A 20,382-nucleotide genomic window follows, 5' to 3' on the forward strand; every position below is an offset into this window, starting at 1 on the left:
GCAGCCCGGCGGACTTATATAGACACGGACCGGCGGCCGGAGGGGGAGGGGGCACGGTGACAGGACAAACGGGAACTTTAACCAGAGCTGTTTATTTAGAAATATCTGCTGACACAGTTTCATCATAGTTTTTACCACCAACGTTTTTTTTGGCCCGATAAACACATTTCTACTGAAGCAAATCTAATCAGAGGAACTTTAGTTGCATTTGAACTTAATATTTCATGTTGAACAAACCTGATGTAAAGAGCTCCGTTAAAATGAATGAGAATCACTTTTTTTACATGATGTGACAGGATTGAAAAATATTTTGGGAAACACTTTGCTGAACTTTTTTTCAGTTCAACTCAATTGTATTGATAAAGACCCAAATTACATTAGATTAACAGAAGTCATCTCAGGGAACTTTACTCAGCAAGTTCAACAATTACCACTTCCTTTTTATAATTTTTTTTATTCTGCCTTTTATACCTAATTTGTATCAAAACAGAAATACATTAACTGAGGTCTTATAATATCTAAAATGTGATTTACAAAAAAGAAAAAAGGTAGTAATGAGCAGGAGAAGCAGTCACACTGTTCCCTCACTATTCCCTGACCTCAGACTACAGCTGTTGGATGACCTGGAGGGAACGCTGCAGCACACAAAATTCCACTTTATAGTTTAAAATGTTCGGTGGGCAGAACATCATTTGTACACATGTTTAGTCTTGTTAAATACATGCCAGACTGAATTTAAACTGTATATGAAAGAAAGAAAGTTTGGTGTATTTGCCTGTAAAACCAAGACTATATCAAGTTGGCGGCTGGTCCCTGTATGAAATGATAGAGGGCTTTTAATTTGAGATAAGGGCTTTTAATTTGAACCAAATACAAGAAGTCCCGACATATGGCTGACCAATGGTGTAACTGTATCGTTTAGTCAGTCTGTAACAGACACTCACATGGCCATACCTGTAAATGTCTGTCTGTCACAGACCTCCAGCCTGAAGCAGGAAAACAGGAAAGATTCTTTATTATTATCTCAGCCGCTTTGGAAAATTATTTCAGTAAAAAAACAGCTACAATTAAATTTAAGATCAGCTCTGAAACCATGAAGACTTCAGGCTCATGTCTGACGTCAACAAGTCACATCAGGTCAACTATGACAGAATCGATCCACATGTTCTGTTGACAAGCTGAAATAAAAGCTGGAAACTAATTTCAACAGAGATCAGCAGCAATCAGACTTTGTCCACACACAGAGGACACTGAACCTCAAACTGTTCAAGGTTTCACCAGAAGAGTGAAAGATAAATAGAGTCGTGACTCTGTTATAGGAGGATATGTGAATCAGGCTGACACATTTAATCATTAACAAGAAGTGATAGATCAAATTTAGACTTGTTGGCGACAGGTTGATCAGAAGAATGACAAAAACTCTTTAATCATCTTTAAGTATCACCCTTGTGAAGATCAGCCCATTTCTAACCTTTAAGGTGTGGAGAGATAGGAGTGCCAGAATAAATAATCAATCAGTAAAAGAAGAAGGAAATGAATGTGGAAATATAAGGGGAATAAATAAATATAAAAATGTCGACATATTAAAGTTGAAAAGAGTATCGCCTTTTGCTTTTCACGTATTGTCTTTCTTTTTCCATATTGCTTTTGCTTTTCTAGTATTGTCTTTGCTTTTCCCGTATTGACTTTGCTCTTCTGGTATTGTCTTTGCTTTTCACGTATTGTCTTTGCTTTTTCCATGTTGCTTTTGCTTTTCTAGTATTGTCTTTGCTTTTTCCGTATTGACTTTGCTTTTCCTGTATTATCTTTGCTTTTCTAGTATTGTCTTTGCTTTTCCCATATTGTCTTTGCTTTTCCCGTATTGTCCTTGCTTTTCCAGTATTGACTTTGCTTTTCCCGTATTGTCTTTGCGTTTGCCATATTGCTTTTTCTTTTTCCATATTGCTTTTTCTTTTCCCGTATTGTCTTTGCTTTTTCCGTATTGTCCTTGCTTTTCCCATATTGTCTTTGCTTTTCCCGTATTGTCCTTGCTTTTCCAGTATTGACTTTGCTTTTCCCGTATTGTCTTTGCGTTTGCCATATTGCTTTTTCTTTTTCCATATTGCTTTTTCTTTTCCCGTATTGTCTTTGCTTTTTCCGTATTGTCCTTGCTTTTCCAGTATTGACTTTGCTTTTCTAGTATTGTCTTTGCTTTTCTAGTATAGTCTTTGCTTTTCTAGTATAGTCTTTGCTTTTCCCATATATTGCTTTTCTAGTATTGTCTTTGCTTTCCCATATATTGCTTTTCTAGTATTGACTTTGCTTTTCTAGTATTGTCTTTGCTTTTCCCGTATTGTCTTTGCTTTTCCCATATTGCTTTTGCTTTTCTAGTATTGACTTTGCGTTTCTAATATTGTCTTTGCTTTTCCCATATTGTCCTTGCTTTTCCTGCATTGTCTTTGCTTTTCCCATATTGTCCTTGCTTTTCCCTAATTTTTTTTCTTTTACTTGAAGGCTTGGAGGCATCTGTAACAGACTGCCATGCGGGAAGATTAGGTTTGAATCCAGGAGGTGACAATGCTTTTGTTGCGTTGTTTTTTGTGTCCTAACTCCACCATGCTTTTTTCCCCCCTAATCCCAACCATGTGTTTTCGATAAGTTTAATTTTCCTGTAAATCACATGCCTCTATGAAGGCTGTAGGTTTAATTTCCGTCCACTATACAGGAAAATGTGTAACTGTCACGCCGAGACGGGCTGAAGCGTGTCTACTTCACGTTGTGCTGTAGTGGACCGGCGTGTCTATTTCACGTTTTGCTGTGATACCGGGTTGCATATCCTGTTCGAGTGAGGCTGCCTCTCAGTGTGAGGTTTTTCCTGATGATGTCTGAACACACAAACATCCTCTTTATAAAGTGAGTTCAACTGATGGCGATTTATATAAATGAGTAAAGATGAGACAGTGAAGCTCCTTCGATCTGCTAAAATCATCTCTTTTTCTGCTCGTTATTCAAAGTGACTGAGAAGAAGAAGGAAAAAAACAGTCGAAGGACGAAGCAACGAAAACTGATGTTTATTCTGAACCTGGCTTTCTTTGTAGTCATTTCTCGACATGCACCATCACTTCTCAATTTTTTACATAGTTGACCTCTGCAGTGCTGGCACTGAAGTCCATCGGAACAGCTGAGTAAGGCAGAACCATCAGTTAACACAGACACTTCAACGATCCCTGGCTGAGTATGTATGTTGGTGTGATGACACGCTGTATTACAGGCGTTAATACTGCAGCCCTCCCAGAAGACAGAGCTGCGATCAAATACATCCACAAAATCCTCAAAAGTCAGTTTATGATCAGCAAACAACAAAATATGTCAACGAACCCCAGAAGTTTTAACAGTGTTTTAGCTTAAGTTGAAGGAAATAAAAAGAAAAAATGCCTCAACCAAAAATGTTTGAACATGATTATTTTTGGCCGCTTGTGGGAAACCAGCAGTAAAATGTCTCTATACTATGATGTTAAACCGTTATTAGAGTTGTGTGCTTCTCCCAGCAGACACCGGGCATCTTTACCGTCCCACTGGCGTCCGTCTGATGAATCTCCGTTATTCTGTTTCATGTTGAATCACTGCACTGACACGCAGCTCTGTTGTTGATGTTGTAACAATTCACCTGAATTAATTAGTTAATTGAAATATGTTATAAACATGGACTCAGTAATACAATGCTCTCAGTCTGACAGGACATGCTGTGCACCACAGTCCTATCATCCAGGCAGAGGAGGCTGTGATGAAAGAACACACTGTTTCCATAGAGATCTTTGACCTTTGACCTTTTTTAAGGATCATCAGCTCCATATCTCAGTTTTTATTCAAACCTTACCTGCCAACCTGCACTCACTGCAAGCAGTAACATCCTTCTATTATAAACAACACCACACCATGAATAAGGATAGAAACCGCTCATCCCCTCCACCTCTTCTCTTCTGACTGAGTACGAATAGTCATGTCACTTCCTCTGTCACAGTTCAGCTGAAATGACCTTCATCGTGAGTGAAGAAATAGGGCAAATTCATTCGCTACATGAAAGTGTTGACAGGTATGAGCTTGGTATGTATGTATTTGTATTTCATGATGGAAATTAGTAAAGACGGAAAGACACTTGAACATTTAGGGCCCTATTTTCTTTAAAGCAAACTTTAGGCAGGAGGAAACTGACATACTTTTCCCGAAAGGTTCAGGCTTGTAATCACCTGATTTATGGTGCTACGAGTTGGCCTCCTCAGGATGATCACGTTAAATTGGCTTGGGATGAGGTAACTCATTAGACTGTACAATAACTCACCTCTGGCAAAATCCATCACATAACAACAACACTGTTGACTGTGTTTCTTGGTTGTTTGTATATAATATATATAGATATATATACTGTACTGTATATACTGTGCATTTTATATTTTTTATTTTTTACTGCTATTTTACTGCTATTTTATTGCTTTTCTATTATTATCTTATTGCTTCCTGTATGCTGCTGTAGCAAAAAAAATTCCCCTCAGGGATTAATAAAGTAACTACCTAACCTAACCTAACTCAAATTATAAATGCTTCTTCCCCTGAACTACTGCCCACTGTAGGAAGCAATTCAATGATATAAGACAAAAACCTGCGTTTTATAAACACTGGCATTAAATAAATGTTAAAGGGAACTCAGAATATTCATAAATCAGGTGCTGAAACGATGTTGAGGAGTGAGCAGAAGTAAATTATTCAGACTTAAAGCGCCCGATACGACTCATTTATGAACAACACTGATGAAGAGTGATGTGCTCCGAACGTCACTGATGTTGTGGTGTTAATAAATAAACTGTTGTTCTGTTAATAAATAAACTGATGATGTGTTACTCAATAAACTGATGATGTTAATAAATAAACTGCATTGGGAGCGTTGAGTGTGAATAATTTACTTTAAAATAATTAAATGGCCGTAACCTTCTGTGTGTAAATGATGCAGTGTCTCGCTCCATGGTCTTCCACGACTGACTACATTATTGGATGAGTAGGTGAAAAGGCTTTTGAATTGTTACCCCTTCATGTTTAATTAATATCAGTTCATTTGTAGTTAACCTGAGTGCTTTTTACATTTTATGGCTGAGTTTGGCTGCTGCGTCATGATGCGTGCCAACTGCCTGATTCACATCCAATTCAACAGACAAGAGTCAGTTACATTTTATAACTGATTCAGAAGATTGCATTGTTTTAATTATTCATGTAAGTAGACATTAAATACGTAGAACATCCCTTAAACCTGTCTGTGGGGTTTCGGTTAGGTCGGTTCATGTGAGCCCTGGTTTGAGCTGGCGGAGGAACAACAATGACATGAAAATTTCAATGCATGGGCACATGTGGGAAAATAGAAGCCTTTAATATATTTAAACACAGCTTCTATTTTCTCTGACATTAAGTCAAAAGTGTGAAAGGTACAGGTTGAACCAGTAAAAACCTTTCCTTCCAGTGATAGTGGACATAAAGTGTGTGAAGCGGACCCTGAACACCTTTATAATTAATCCTTTACTGTCTGATTGGTTCCTCATCATGTTTGCTCATTATGACACCCATCCCGTGTATTTCGTACAGCAGCGACCTCCATCACAGCTCAGGATGAGTATGTTTCCATTAGTGTGTGTCCCTTATCCTCACCCCACTTTTCAGACATAATGAAGCTGGCTCACTTTAATTGGAGGAGATCACCATGGTAACGGGGCAATTTCCTGCTTCTGCTGCATCAGTACAGGTTAACTTCAGGGCAACATACACCAAAATATATGCTGCTGAATCTGATTCGTTTCCAGGAGGTGGAGAAATTAACGATTAGAACGAATGACAGGCAGCAAACACAGAACTCGAAGTATAAATATGACATCAGCCTCCATGATGTGACTGTGTTGTAGCGGTTTGGCTCACAGTATTTGAACCGTGCAGGAGTTCAGTCAGGTGGATGTTGTTGGGCTCTTTTCTTTTCTTCTCTTCTTTATTCACCACCTGAAACAGTCGAACTGCTCTGAAGTGAGCTTCTCCTTCGTCATAGCTTGTTCATCCTGAATCAGTAGAAAACAGATCGTGTATCTGACTCTGTTCACATAACAAGGAACTCTGCTTTTGTCATGGGAACCTGCTCTCGTCTGGACCAGACAGCTCAGCAGTAACTGAGATACCACCTGTGTTCGACTGCCGGTGTCTGGAACTGGAAACAGAAATAAAGACTCACACTGAAACTAACCAGAATTTGCCTTCAACATCTTTTCTCTGTGATGATTATGTTCCTTCCCTCCATAGCCTGAGATTAAAATAAAGCATGTTCAGACATTAACAACATGTATACAACACACAAGGTTTCCCACATGCTCCTGCACCCTTCCGCAGAGCTCCGTCTCAGGAACCTCCGGTCTGCAGGGACAGACGTCACCCGTGGAGGGTTTCTGCTCAGTGTACATCTGAGTCCACTTCACATCGCCTCTGAGTCTTCCTATTCACCGCTCGTTTTTGGCTTCAGGGTATGTCCATTAACAGTGTTTTAAACCAGAGTGAGAGCTCCGTCTGATATGTACACCTTTCTCCAGTAAGATCCATCACCGGGGATGAGTCTTGTAGAAAGTAGATGCTTCCACAGAGATCAGTGCTTGTGTCACTTGTTGGTCGATTTCAGCCCCTGACTTTCTTCAGACGAGGCTGCACTGTAAACCTCTGAGTCTCACACACACACACATCCTCCATGTTGCTGTGGATTCTCGTCCTCCTTCAGCAGTGGATCTCGTAGGCGATCTGAGAGTCCATGAACAGGCCTGTGTGGTTCAGAAACATCCCTTCAGCCTCTGATGTGATCACAGGTTCCGCCTCCCCTCCTTCTCCCGCCATTCTCCTCATGGTCCGTATGTCACCGTCCGGCTGCTGCTGCTGCTGCTGCTGCTGCTTGTTGGGGGCCAGAGTGGGACTCATGGTCTGGCCCGGCCCCGAAGAGAGGGTGTGGCTGGAGGTGTCAGATGGCGCGGGGCAACCTAGGTTAGTGGTGGAGACGGCAGTCGGTGGAGCGGGAGGAAGCACCGGCTTGGCCCGGTTCAGGACGTACATTTCGTGGCCTCGCTCATCCCGGTACTCCTCCAGCTGGGCGAAGGTGGTGGGGCCGTCGGAGTAGTCGTTCACATACAGGATGCTCTCCTCCTGCAGGGAAGTATTCATCACTTGTTCAACATCATAGAAAATTAGACAGTCTCATACTTTACAGCTGCTATGTGGGTACATTTTTAATTTGAGCAATAACTTTACAAAATATGTAGATCAGTATTTTTACAGTGTGAGCAGGCTGAAGTCCTGCAATAATAAAAAAAACACTGAGGAGGGATGTGTTATTGGCAGTAAAACAGAAGGTGTGTGTGTGTGTGTGTGTGTGTGTGTGTGTGTGTGTGTGTGTGTGTGTGTGTGTGTGTGTGTGTGTGTGTGTGTGTGTGTGTGTGTGTGTGTGTGTGTGTGTGTGTGTGTGTGTGTGTGTTACATCGACTGGTGTGTCTGTGTACCTGCCTGCTCTGATGTTCTCTTTGTCCCTTTTAGGAAGTCAACAAAACTGCTCTGAAGGGTCCAAGGTTGTAACATATATGCATATATGGGGGCTTGTCCGGGATACAAGTTTGGCATCCAGCTACTTATTTTTGGCTGTTCTCCAATATTTTGGTACTTTAATTTGGAGCAAGTTATTGTCGACTTTAGAGGTAAGTTAGGCGCAGAGTGAACCAGCTGAACTGATTTCTCAGTTTTCTCAGATGCTACTTTATTATTTTGCCTTTTTTTTGTTTTGACGTAATCCTGGTTGTCTTTTATGTTGTGTGCATCTTATGGGGGGGTTACGTCCACTACCGGCTCTGATTGTTCTTTTTCAGGAAGTCAGACCAAAAATCAACTGCTCTTGACCAATTGGTGGTAGCAGGATGCTCTGCCTGATATTTGGTTGATCTAATTTAGCCAGTTCCTATATTTTGCTGCCCTTGAGCCAGGGTTGTAACAGACGGACTCGCCTGCAGTCCTGCTGATTGGAATCACTGTTGAGTGAGGATGATATTTTATCTTTATCTTTTAACTTTATCTTATCTTTTCTCTCTCAGACCTTGTTTATTGATATAACTGTTGGTTTGCAGTCTCCTTGGTACTGTAGTGATGTTGATAGTGTTGCTGCTTGGCAGATTACTCTGTGGATTACTGCGTTGCATGGCCTACTTTCACAGAATAAAGTCGTGAGGGACGGGAACATGTGGGTGTTTTTTGAATTCTCTGCTCTCTCAGCTTTGGCAGCTGCAGCACCTCCGACTCTCATCGCGTCAGCTGGAAACACTCTGGACACCGTGCACATTATACTGTTGTCAAATGAAAAGAGGCACTACCAGACAATGTATGATTTTACATTAGGTCATAAGATACTGTATGAATATTTTAATGTAGTATTAGAAACGACTGAAAGGTGTCACATACGTGGTGAGATGGAGAACATGTGGTGCTTGTCGATGAAGCTTTGAAGTAATTGGGTTTGCTACAAACATTCAAACACTGGCTCCGCCCCATGAGGAACACACACTCACAGGCCATTCATGGACTAACACCGAAACCAGACACACAAATAACACCAGTCATGACGCGTGAGAACACACTCCCGCACATCCACATTTGTTTTAACAGCATGCACTGATTCTGTGTTGATGAAAGGAAGTTTTATAATTAAACAAGGTGAAAGAAAATGTCTCGTCTTATCGTGATGAGAAGGTTTGCAGTTTTAACATTAGACATGCAATGTCAAACCCTGTGCAATAACACTGGACCTTTTGCATTACACTCAATTGCACCATCAACATTCGTACTAGGTGCAAGTGCACCATTGTTTAGCTGTGTATATGTCTATTTATGTCTGTTTTTGCTTTTGTATGTAGAAAGCTCAAATTACAACTGGATTCAAATTCTTTGTATGTGTAAACATACCTGGCCAATAAAGCTGATTCTGATTTTAATTCCTTTACAGAAAAAAAAAACACGTGAATTTCACGTGTAAAAACTCGTGATCACATGTAAAACACATATTTTGCCGATGGGAAACGTGGTTTCAGAAAATGTTCATGGTGTGATATGTGAATATGTGGATCCTCTTGTGAAAACGTTTCCACATATTTGTTATCATACACTCAAAAGCCACTTTATTAGGTACACCTTGCTAATACCGGATTGGACCCCTTTTGCCTTCAGTACTGCCTTAATTCTTGGTGTCGTAGATTCAACAAGCTGCTGGAAACATTCCTCAGAGGTTTTGCTCCATATTCACATGATAGCATCACAGTTGCTGCAGATTTGTCAGCTGCACATCCGTGATGTGAATCTCCCGTTGCACCACATCCCAAAGCTTCTATTGGACGTAGATGTGGTGACCGTGGAGACCGTTGGAGTCCAGTGAACTCATCGTCATGTTCCAGAAACCAGTTTGAGATGATTTGATCTTTGTGACGTGGTGCGTTATTCTGCTGGAATCAGCCATCAGAAGACGGTCCACTGAGGACATAAAGGGACGGACACGGTCAGCAGCAATACTCAGGTAGGCTGTAGTGTTTACATGATGCTCAGCTGGTACGAAGGACCCAAAGTGGGACAAGAAAATATAGTAGTAGTAGTAGTAGTAGTAGTAGTAGTAGTAGATCATCAGTTAGTGAAGTTAGTTAGTTAGTTACTCAGACCAGCCCGTCTGGCTCCAACAACCTGCCACGTTCAAAGGCACTGAAATTCCCTTTCTTCCCCGTTCTGATGCTCGGTTTGAACTTCAGTAGGTCATCTTGACCATGTCTTCATGCCTCAATGCATTGAGTTGCTCCCATGTGATTGGCTGATTAGATATTTGCGTTAACAAGCAGTTGAACAGGTGTACCTAATAAAGTGGCTGGTGAGTGTATGTTGCAACATATGGTAAACATGTGTTAAACATGTGTTGACGTGTATCTGAGTGGCTGCTGTCACTCATCAGGCTGGACATGCTTTAAAATGTTCCATCTACTTCTGATGTGTCAAACACACACAAACCTTCTCAGCGCCATCGGCCTCCTTCTCTCGCTGGTGATGGCGGCTGTAGATCATGGCGACGAGCAGCAGAGCGGTCAGCGCCAGCAACGAGATGCCCACGGCGATGGCGGTCTGCGTGGCAGCTCCCAGAGCGCTGAAGGCCATGCTGCCCAGAGCGTACAGCGGCTCCCGGCTCACATCGGAGCCCAACACGGGGCCGTGGTTTCTCAGGCGGGGCCAGGCTGGGGCGTACGGCGAGGACACCTGGGACCACGAGGCCCAGATGGAGGAGGAAGAGGAGGAGGAGGATGTGGAAGAGTTGATGGCAAGCTGAAAGGTCACCCTGGCCACACCTCCTGCGTTCCAGGCTTCACACTCGTAGAAACCTGCGTGAGCCACAGTCACATTACTGAGGAACAGCATGCCGCTGCCGGTGTCGGGGTCGAAGCGCTGGGCCTCAGTCTTCTGCAGACTGACTCGGCCTTCCTCTGACGGCTCCTCTGCTCCTCCACCTCCTCCAGCTCCCAGCTCCTGGACCAAGCCTCGGGGAGACAGCACCACTTTACCCTGTGAGGCCTTCCTCCAGGTCACCTGCAGAGGGGACAGAAGGTCATCATCATCATCATCATCATCATCATCATCATCATCATCATCATCATCATCATCGCTTACCAACGTGATTTAAATGAAGGAAACCAAAACACTTCTGAAAGAACAGTCAGTTCAAATCTGATCATTAAAATGAACTGAGCAGCTGTATGCAAACACATCATGAGCTAATTAAAAAAACACTCCAAGGGAAACAGGTGACTGAGGAGGAAGAGAAGCAAATTACTTTGTGATGGGATGAAGATGTGTTGTCTTACATACAAAATGTTAAAATTTTTAAAAATGACAAGCTGTCCAACTGCACTTATGTACAGAAACAGGAGGGGAAATCACAGGAAGCACTTGAGCTCCTGGTATGTTTAGAAAGGCCTGAAGATGTTTCAAATAACTGGGAGAAAAGTTCTTAAACGTTACTAACACAGTCGTAACATATGAAGGGAGGAGAGGATGTCACATCTGTTAAGAATGAGTGGTAGTTTGAATAAACATGTGAAAGTTCAGCAGGATTTCTGGTTACAGTGTTCAACTGGAAAAAACAAGATTAAAAACCCGGTCACTTAATTTTCTAATAAAACGTTGGAAAAAATAAAACTGGTTTGAATCAATCAATCAATCAATCAATCAATCAATCAATCAATCAATCAATCAATCAATCAATCAATCAATCAATCAATCAATCAATCAACCAATAAATCAATCAATCAAGGTGACCAGTTTGAAAGGTGGGGATCTAAAAATAATAATATGAAAGAATTAAAAATATCCCTCATCCTTGATCACATTACTATTATTAACAATAGAGTCTGATTCATGCTATTGTTGCACTATTGTTGTGGTTATATCCAGATGTTCTCCACCTTTGGTTCTGGTTCTGTTAACAGATGTTCTCCACCTCTGATCCTGGTTCTGTTAACAGATGTTCTCCACCTCTGGTTCTGGTTCTGTCGGAGGTTTCTTCCTGTTAAAGGGAGTTTTTCTTCCCTCTGTTGGAGGTTTTCCTCCCTTAAAGAGGAGGGTTTTGTCCTAGCTGACGTGGGAATTGTTGAATTGTTGAATTGTTGAATTGTCGGGTTTCTCTGTATAATATTGTAAATTACTATTGTAAGGGCTTTACTGTGTTATAAAACTGTGTTGTGATTTGGTGCTATATAAATAAATTTGAATTGAACTGGATTGACTGTGTGTCTGATGAGCTGCAGTTAAGTGACAAATACCTTCAATACCTTCAAGTAGATATTCTGAAAACATCTGAAATAAATGTAGTTTTAAAAACACAAGGTTCAGAAGAAGCTGTGGCTGTCAGTCACCTGATCTCGAACCATCTACAGCACCTATGGAGGATGTTGTTGGTCTGTAACCTCTTTGCTGACAGTCACAGACTCACACGGTTTAAAAACTTCTCTGAGTCATTCAACTTCATACTGAATGATTGAGATGTTTTGTCGAGCCCTCACATCCTCACACTAGACGACTGAATGCTGATGTAAGCCGTTGCTGTGGAAACCCACCTGTGGCCGGGGGTAACCGGAGGCGTGGCAGGACACCCTGAGGCTCTCTCCCAGGCGCACCGCCAGCCTCCTGGGCTCCAGCTGCACCAGCGGAGGGATGCACACCAGACTGTTGAGAGGGACCTCCACCAGGCTGAGGTGGGAGAGGCGCGGCGGCTCGGTGCAGACCAGCCGGCGCTCTGCAGAGCTGAGCAGCCGCTGACCCTCCTCATCGATCCAGCTCCTCAGCCAGTGGAGAGCGCAGTCGCAGCGCCACGGGTTGTCTGCAGCAGAGCACGGGAGGGAAAGCTGTGACGGCGAAGCACTCGAGGTTCTCGTCAGCTCTGTTCTTAGACGTGATTGGTCAAAACCCGCCCGGCTCGGTCTACATGAACCACACGACTTCAATTTAACCCTGAAGCTGGTGAGACGTGAGACGGTTGCCGTGGTAACGGGCTCTTTTACAAGTAGCTGCGTTCTGACTCCGAGTAAGTCATGATAAAAAAACAGCAGTTTATATTTTGAAACGTGAGCGTCGGTGTGTGTCGGCAGGGATCCGTCTCACCTGTGATGCGCAGCACCTGCAGGCTGACCAGAGGTCGCAGCGACGCCGGCCCGATGGTGTGGAGGTTGTTCCTGCTCAGGTCCAGCAGAGCCAGAGACGTCAAACCCACCAGAGCCTGGTCTGCTAACATCTCTATACTGTTGTGCTGCAGATGGAGCTCCTGCAGACGCTGAGATGGGGACAGATTGGAGCGGGTCGTCAGACAGGAAAGGAGACAACTCAACAGGAACCTGAGGAAGAATCTTTCCTGGTTCTGTTTCTGCAGTTTCATCACAGAATAAATGTGGTTATTGTGTCTCTTCACAGTGTCTCGGTGGAAGTCGCCCTGGATGTGACTATGTCCCGATGAATTTACTTTCATTCAGACTCACAAACAAGCATCTGAAAAGAATTCCTGTAAAACTCCTGTTCATATGGAAAGCTGTGGGAGGCTCACTGCTGGACCTGATGTAACGCATCTGTGAAGGCAAAGTTAACACGACCACAATATCTTTACCTGTAGGCCCCGGAAGGTGTAGTCCGTCAGCCGTGTGATGTCATTTCCTGCCAGGTACAGAATGCGGAGATGTTCGAGTCCCTGAAACATGTCAGCTGTCACCAGGTGGATGCGGTTCCCGTTCAGAGCGAGCTCCAACAGCTGGCCCTGGTTCTGGAAGGAGCCTGGCTCCACGGCTGAGATGGTGTTGTTCTGGAGGAGGAGGAAAAGGAGGAGGAGCAGGAGGAGCAAGAGGAAGACGAGGAGGAGGAGGAAGAAGAGGAGCAGGAGGAGGAGGAGGAGGAGGAACAGAAGCAGGAGTAGGAGGAGGAGGAGGAAGATGAGAACGAGGAGGAGGACGAGGAGGAGGAGGGACACGAGAGGGGAACCAAACCCAAAAAAGGTGAGTCAGCATAAGTGGGAGCTGAAGACTACAGGTGTGAACTGGTAGAAGAGAAGTGAACTCCTCTGACCTCTGCAGCTGCTCCTCATCTCTTCTGGAGGAAACCAGCTGCTGCGAGCAGAATCTCTGACTGAAACGTGTGCATTTCTGTTGCATTGTGGGTAATAGATGCAAGGTTTATACAACAACGAAGACTGCAGGGAATGAAAATACAATATCTTTGACTCTGCTGCATAAATTTGGATCTTTTTTAAGTTACAAACTCCTGCAACGTTGTTGGAAATGTTAAATTAGTGCAGTTGTGTTTCTACTACCATCACTACCATCGTACCTCATGATATACTCTCACCGTCAGTGGGAGACGAGAGGTAGCGTCTGTCCTTCATCAGACAACCACCGCTGCTGCATTTAAACTACTGAACTATATTTAGAGAATCCAATTTAATCTGGTGTTCCTGTGACTTATGATTGTTTACAGCACAGCAGCCGTCTGTTGAAGGTGTGGTTTACATCTATGGCTCTCAAAATTAAATGAAACACATTTAGAAGGGTTTATTAAACATTATGAATATCAGCAGCGCAGCAGGTGAGGAAGTCCTCTCAGACCGGGCTGGTGATGAAGGAGCATCATGTCGGTCCATTGTTGTGTCAGTAATCAACTTGTTCAAACTTCAGTCAGAAAATGTTTTTATTTCTTTGATTCTAATAATCTTAATGGTTGTTCTTCAGACTTTATTAACAAAACATAGTTTTAAAATAACAAAATTATTATATCTTCAATTGTGTGATGTTCTGAGTAAGAAGCCAAATATTCCCAAACATCTTTATTTCTAGCTAATTTCGGCTTCATAAACACTTCTTCATCTTATGATTAAAATATACTTTGACAAAACACATTATTATTATATTATTATTATTATGTCCTATTCTGCAGCATTCGTAAACCTGCTGCATGAATATGTTGTCCAGTCAGACAAACTTTCTCTCTTCCATTAAAATATTTTTGGGTGAGTAATTACATTTCACTGCGTTATATAGTTGTATTATATTCCCACTGTCTGACATGTAGGTGTGTGAGTGTGTGTGTGTGTGTGTGTGTGTGTGTGTGTGTGTGTGTGTGTGTGTGTGTGTGTGTGTGTGTGTGTGTGTGTGTGTGTGTGTGTGTGTGTGTGTGTGTGTGTGTGTGTGTGTGTTGGTTACCTGCAGGTAAAGGTAGTGCAGGTGTTTCAGCAGACTGAGGTCCTGCCGACGGATCTGACCAATCACATTATCCTGGAGGAAGATGGTCTGTGTGGACAGAAGACATGATGAAGAGGGACAAAGGAAGAGTCACGACGTGGTGAAGGATGTGGTGAAGGATGTGAATGATGTGGTGAATGATGTGAATGATGTGGTGAATGATGTGAATGATGTGAATGATGTGGTGAATGATGTGAATGATGTGGTGAAAGATTTGGTGAATGATGAGAAGGATGTGGTGAATGATGTGGTGAACGATGTGAAGGATGTGGTGAATGATGTGAAGGATGTGGTGAAGGATGTGGTGAAGGATGTGGTGAACGATGTGAAGGATGTGGTGAATGATGAGAAGGATGTGGTGAAGGATGTGGTGAAGGATGTGGTGAACGATGTGAAGGATGTGGTGAATGATGTGAAGGATGTGGTGAATGATGTGGTGAAAGATTTGGTGAATGATGTGAAGGATGTGGTGAATGATGTGGTGAATGATGTGAAGGATGTGGTGAAGGATGTGGTGAATGATGTGAATGATGTGGTGAAGGATTTGGTGAATGATGAGAAGGATGTGGTGAATGATGTGGTGAACGATGTGAAGGATGTGGTGAATGATGTGGTGAAAGATTTGGTGAATGATGTGAAGGATGTGGTGAATGATGTGGTGAATGATGTGAATGATGTGGTGAAAGATTTGGTGAACGATGTGAATGATGTGGTGAAGGATGTGGTGAAGGATGTGGTGAAGGATGTGGTGAATGATGTGAAGGATGTGGTGAATGATGTGAAGGATGTGGCGAATGATGTGGTGAAAGATTTGGTGAATGATGTGAAGGATGTGGTGAATGATGTGAATGATGTGGTGAAAGATTTGGTGAATGATGTGAAGGATGTGGTGAAGGATGTGGTGAAGGATGTGGTGAATGATGTGGTGAAGGATGTGATGAAGGATGTGGTGAAGGATGTGGTGAATGATGTGAATGATATGGTGAAGGATGTGATGAAGGATGTGGTGAATGATGTGAAGGACGTGGTGAATGATGTGAACAATGTGGTGAAGCATGTGATGAAGGATGTGGTGAATGATGTGAAGGATGTGGTGAAGGATGTGAAGGATGTGGTGAAGGATGTGGTGAAGGATGTGAAGGATGTGATGAAGGATGTGGTGAAGGATGTGGTGAAGGATGTGATGAAGGATGTGGTGAAGGATGTGAATGATGTGAAGGATGTGGTGAAGGATGTGATGAAGGATGTGGTGAAGGATGTGAATGATGTGGTGAATGATGTGAAGGATGTGGTGAATGATGTGAAGGATGTGGTGAAGGATGTGGTGAAGGATGTGATGAAGGATGTGGTGAAGGATGTGAATGATGTGGTGAATGATGTGAAGGATGTGGTGAAGGATGTGGTGAATGATGTGAATGATGTGGTGAAGGATGTGATGAAGGATGTGGTGAATGATGTGAAGGATGTGGTGAAGGATGTGGTGAATGATGTGAAGGATGTGGTGAAGGATGTGGTGAAGGATGTGAAGGATGTGGTGAATGATGTGAAGGATGTGGTGAATGATGTGAAGGATGTGGTGAAGGATGTGGTGAATGATGTGAAGGATGTGGTGAATGATGTGAAGGATGTGGTGAAGGATGTGAAGGATGTGGTGAATGATGTGAAGGATGTGGTGAATGATGTGAAGGATGTGGTGAAGGATGTGGTGAAGGATGTGGTGAAGGATGTGGTGAATGATGTAAAGGATGTGGTGAAGGATGTGAAGGATGTAGTGAAGGATGTGAAGGATGTGAAGGATATGGTGAAGGATGTGATGAAGGATGTGGTGAAGGATGTGAATGATGTGGTGAATGATGTGAAGGATGTGGTGAATGATGTGAAGGATGTGGTGAAGGATGTGGTGAAGGATGTGATGAAGGATGTGGTGAAGGATGTGGTGAAGGATGTGATGAAGGATGTGGTGAATGTGGATGTGGTGAATGATGTGAAGGATGTGGTGAAGGATGTGGTGAATGATGTGAATGATGTGGTGAAGGATGTGATGAAGGATGTGGTGAATGATGTGAAGGATGTGGTGAATGATGTGAAGGATGTGGTGAAGGATGTGGTGAATGATGTGAAGGATGTGGTGAATGATGTGAAGGATGTGGTGAAGGATGTGGTGAAGGATGTGGTGAATGATGTGAAGGATGTGGTGAATGATGTGAAGGATGTGGTGAATGATGTGAAGGATGTGGTGAATGATGTGAAGGATGTGGTGAAGGATGTGAAGGATGTGGTGAAGGATGTGGTGAAGGATGTGGTGAATGATGTAAAGGATGTGGTGAAGGATGTGGTGAAGGATGTGAAGGATGTAGTGAAGGATGTGAAGGATGTGAAGGATATGGTGAAGGATGTGGTGAAGGAGGATCCTACCTGAGTGGACAGAGGGATGTGTTTGGGGATGTCCCTCAGGCTTGTGGAGCCACACTCCACAGTGAGGCTGTAGCAGCGACAGCCCACCGGGCAGGAAGGAGACGCTCCAGCAGGAGTGTGCAGGAACAGGAGCAGCACGGAGAGAAGAAGCACCAACAACACAGCCATCACTTCAGGGGACAGGCCTGAGGACGAGAGGACAGTGGACACATCCAAGTCAGTGCGGAGAAACACAAGGACAGCATGTAAGAGTACAAAACCAGAGCCTGAACACACGCTGGGCGAGTCGTTCTCAGTGTGTTCATGCTTGTACAATATTTACAGAATAATAACACAAATCCCAGAATGAGTGAGTCAGAGATGTTTGAGGCCGCAGGCACAAGCTGGGAAACACCAACTCTTTCTCCCATCTAACAACTCAGAGCAGTAAATATGAGCAGAAAACTACAGGTGATGAATTACTTCAAAAATGTTTCAACCAGAAACAAAAAAATGGAACAGGCTCTGAAGGATCTCTTCAAACCAGCTCATCATCGGTAGAAATGTAAACAGAATGACTTTTGGACTTCATCAAATTATCAACAATAATTACCAAATTTCCCTACTGTGGGATTAATAAAGTCTAAATCTAATCTAATCTAATGATAAATAATGAAAAAGTCTTAGTCTTGATATTAGGAAAATATAATTCACAATCACTTTAACCATTAACAAAAATAATAATATTGGTATTTCTATTGCATTGGTATTATGATGTCAAACAAACCTGAACTTTGACCTCTTTACATAAATGGCATCAAGTCTCGGGGTTAATCGTGTCATGTTTGACATTTGTTTAGTTTTCTCTTTTGTCAATAAACCCAGTTCAGCAATATTATTCATAATAATCTTAACTATCTGTGTAAACCTGAATCTATTTTATTTCTCTCGGTTGATACCAAAGATGCTCAGTGTATATACTGAATGTATTGATTGTTATAGTTATCAAAAAGGTTTAAGAACATCAGATATTATGTATAAAATTTTTAAAAAGGTTTCAAAATAATTATCATAATTGATATTGGCCTGAAGGCTTTTTTGCTTAAATTTGTGAGCTCCACAATCTACATTCCAGCCTCCTCTGCTGTTAAAGTCAGACTCAGACGTCTTTAAACATGACAAATGCAACCAGAAGTATGTGGACAGACACCTCGTTGTTTAAAATCTGTAGTTCTTTTATTTGGGCTCTGATTTTGCAGATTTGTGCAGATTGGATCTTCAGCAACTGTTTTCTGCCATAAAAACTTTGTTGGACTTATAAAAAATATTGTTTGTGTTTGCGTTCAGTAGCCGCTCTCCTTTTCCGCAGTCTCTTTTCAGAAGGTGCGTGAGGATAAACATGATTTATCTTTACAGCATGCCAAAGACTAAAGAGGCAGTTTGACTCGTCTTATGTTTCTCAGCTCAGGTGTGTTCCTCCAGTTTCAGATTCACAGTCACAGAACAAGCTGTTTCAGTCACATGAGGATCAACTGTTTTACTGCAGAAATACAGACGAACAGCATCTCCTCCTGCAGACACGCTGTTACAGCCTGCGGGTGATTAAGTCTGAAGTACAATTACACAGGTGAGAACTAGGTAAACGGAAGTAAATCTGTAATGTTTACAACTGAATCACTTTACTGCTCGCCTTCACTTTCTATTCCTAATGAGCTGGAGGAGAGCAGGCTTGTTTCCATCCTCCCAGGTCTCTGCCTTTAACAGCACAGGCTTGTTGTTACTGAGAGATTTGTTAACTGCAGGACAACAAACCCTCCTGGTGTATTATAAATGAACTTAACCCAAACTAATACATACGCCTACTCACGCAGCTACACCCTGTCAGGACGTGGGATTTCATCAGAAAGAAGGATGAGACCTATTAAGCCAGGAGTGAGTGTGCTGGAACAGCAGGACAGTCGGGGATTATGTCGCTGTAGAGGAACTCACTGTAACAGTCCAGCCTCTCATAACGCCACTATGAATCAAAGCTCTCTTCCATATTCATCTCTGCCTGTGAATCTCTGTCACCATAGAAACAATTCATGCCAGGAGGCATTGACTTGCATAAGAGGATCTATTATTGAGGCCTTTTCTTTGTTTCTGTTGGAAGTGGACAGCTGCCCAGCATCACTGCTGCTGCTGCTTGAGCCCACATCGTCACCAGGCTGCTGGGTGGATCTCCCTACAGGTACAACATGAAAACACACATGTGATTCCTACAGAAGGAACAATAAGTCATAATGCTTCAGAGATGCTAAGGCTGAAATCCCGGAAGCTGCTGGTTGACCTGCAGGCCACCTTTACACCTGATGTGATCCCAGCTCCGGGCTGCCATGACCTCCGTGCAGCAAACAGCACAACATGAAGCTCACACGACCCGGGGACATGAACACAGAGGTTGTTACCTCGCTGAGGAAGGAGACTCCGCCTTCTTCTTCCCTCCGAATGAAACGATCCTGATAAATCGGATTGATTTTCTCTGATGAAGATGAAGCTCCGCGCATCTGAAAGCAGAGCAGCTGCCGATGGATGCATCCACAGTGCGCAGAGGAGCGCGGGCCGCCGCAGAGAGCCGACGGAGACCGAAGATCAGACGACGAGCAGCGGTGTGAGGTGCGGGCAGAGTGCGTGGAAACCGCCGAGAAACGGGTCACACGTCTCTGTTAAATCCCATCATCCAGCTGTTCACTCACTCCCACCTCCTAGTACACCCCCTCATCCAATTAGTCCACGCTGCTGCGCCTGAGGACCATAGTCAAGTCAGCTGTGTTCATCGGCGGCAACAAGGGAAGCACTTCCGCTCTCAGCCATTCACAATAAAAGCTGCATCACATAAACTGCCCGCTTCTTCTTCAACATGTAAAGGTATCAAACCAAACACAGAATGTTTATGATCATTTTCATCATCTGAATAAATAAAATAAAAAAAGATCAATCACGTTGAACAAGTCAGTTCAGCCCTTTATGTATCACAGCTTCAGGTTTCAGCTCCTCAGGGACAGGTGGACCTGTCTGACAACAACTGACTGTATATCAAATATAAACTTTATATTATATATAATGTGTGACAACCAATTTCCCAAAAAGTTGGGACAATGTGTAAAATGTAAATAAAAAC

General features: G+C 42.9%; 1 protein-coding gene across 2 annotated transcripts; it reads right to left on the bottom strand.

Moving 5' to 3' along the window:
- Positions 1–5,688: 5,688 nt before the first annotated feature.
- On the bottom strand, positions 5,689–20,021 carry LOC138632706 (leucine-rich repeat-containing protein 24-like). 2 transcript variants are annotated; one of them, XM_069718461.1, is made up of 8 exons: positions 19,670–20,021; positions 17,244–17,428; positions 14,790–14,876; positions 13,208–13,399; positions 12,712–12,880; positions 12,168–12,430; positions 10,072–10,641; positions 5,689–7,188 (listed from the first exon to the last, which is right to left on the bottom strand). In XM_069718461.1, the coding sequence occupies exons 1-8, from the start codon at positions 19,797–19,799 to the stop codon at positions 6,769–6,771; spliced, it is 2,016 nt and encodes a 671-aa protein (XP_069574562.1). In that variant the 5' UTR covers positions 19,800–20,021; the 3' UTR covers positions 5,689–6,768. The 2 variants fall into 2 exon arrangements, with proteins under 2 accessions (XP_069574562.1, XP_069574563.1); XM_069718462.1 differs by lacking the exon at positions 5,689–7,188 and adding an exon at positions 7,544–9,549.
- Between the last annotated feature and the right edge of the window lie 361 nt (positions 20,022–20,382).

The sequence above is a fragment of the Brachyistius frenatus genome, unplaced genomic scaffold (assembly GCF_029030835.1).
Source record: "Brachyistius frenatus isolate BFR_SWC_R1_liver_20210118 unplaced genomic scaffold, ASM2903083v1 Contig_192, whole genome shotgun sequence".
Taxonomy (NCBI): Eukaryota; Metazoa; Chordata; class Actinopteri; family Embiotocidae; genus Brachyistius; species Brachyistius frenatus.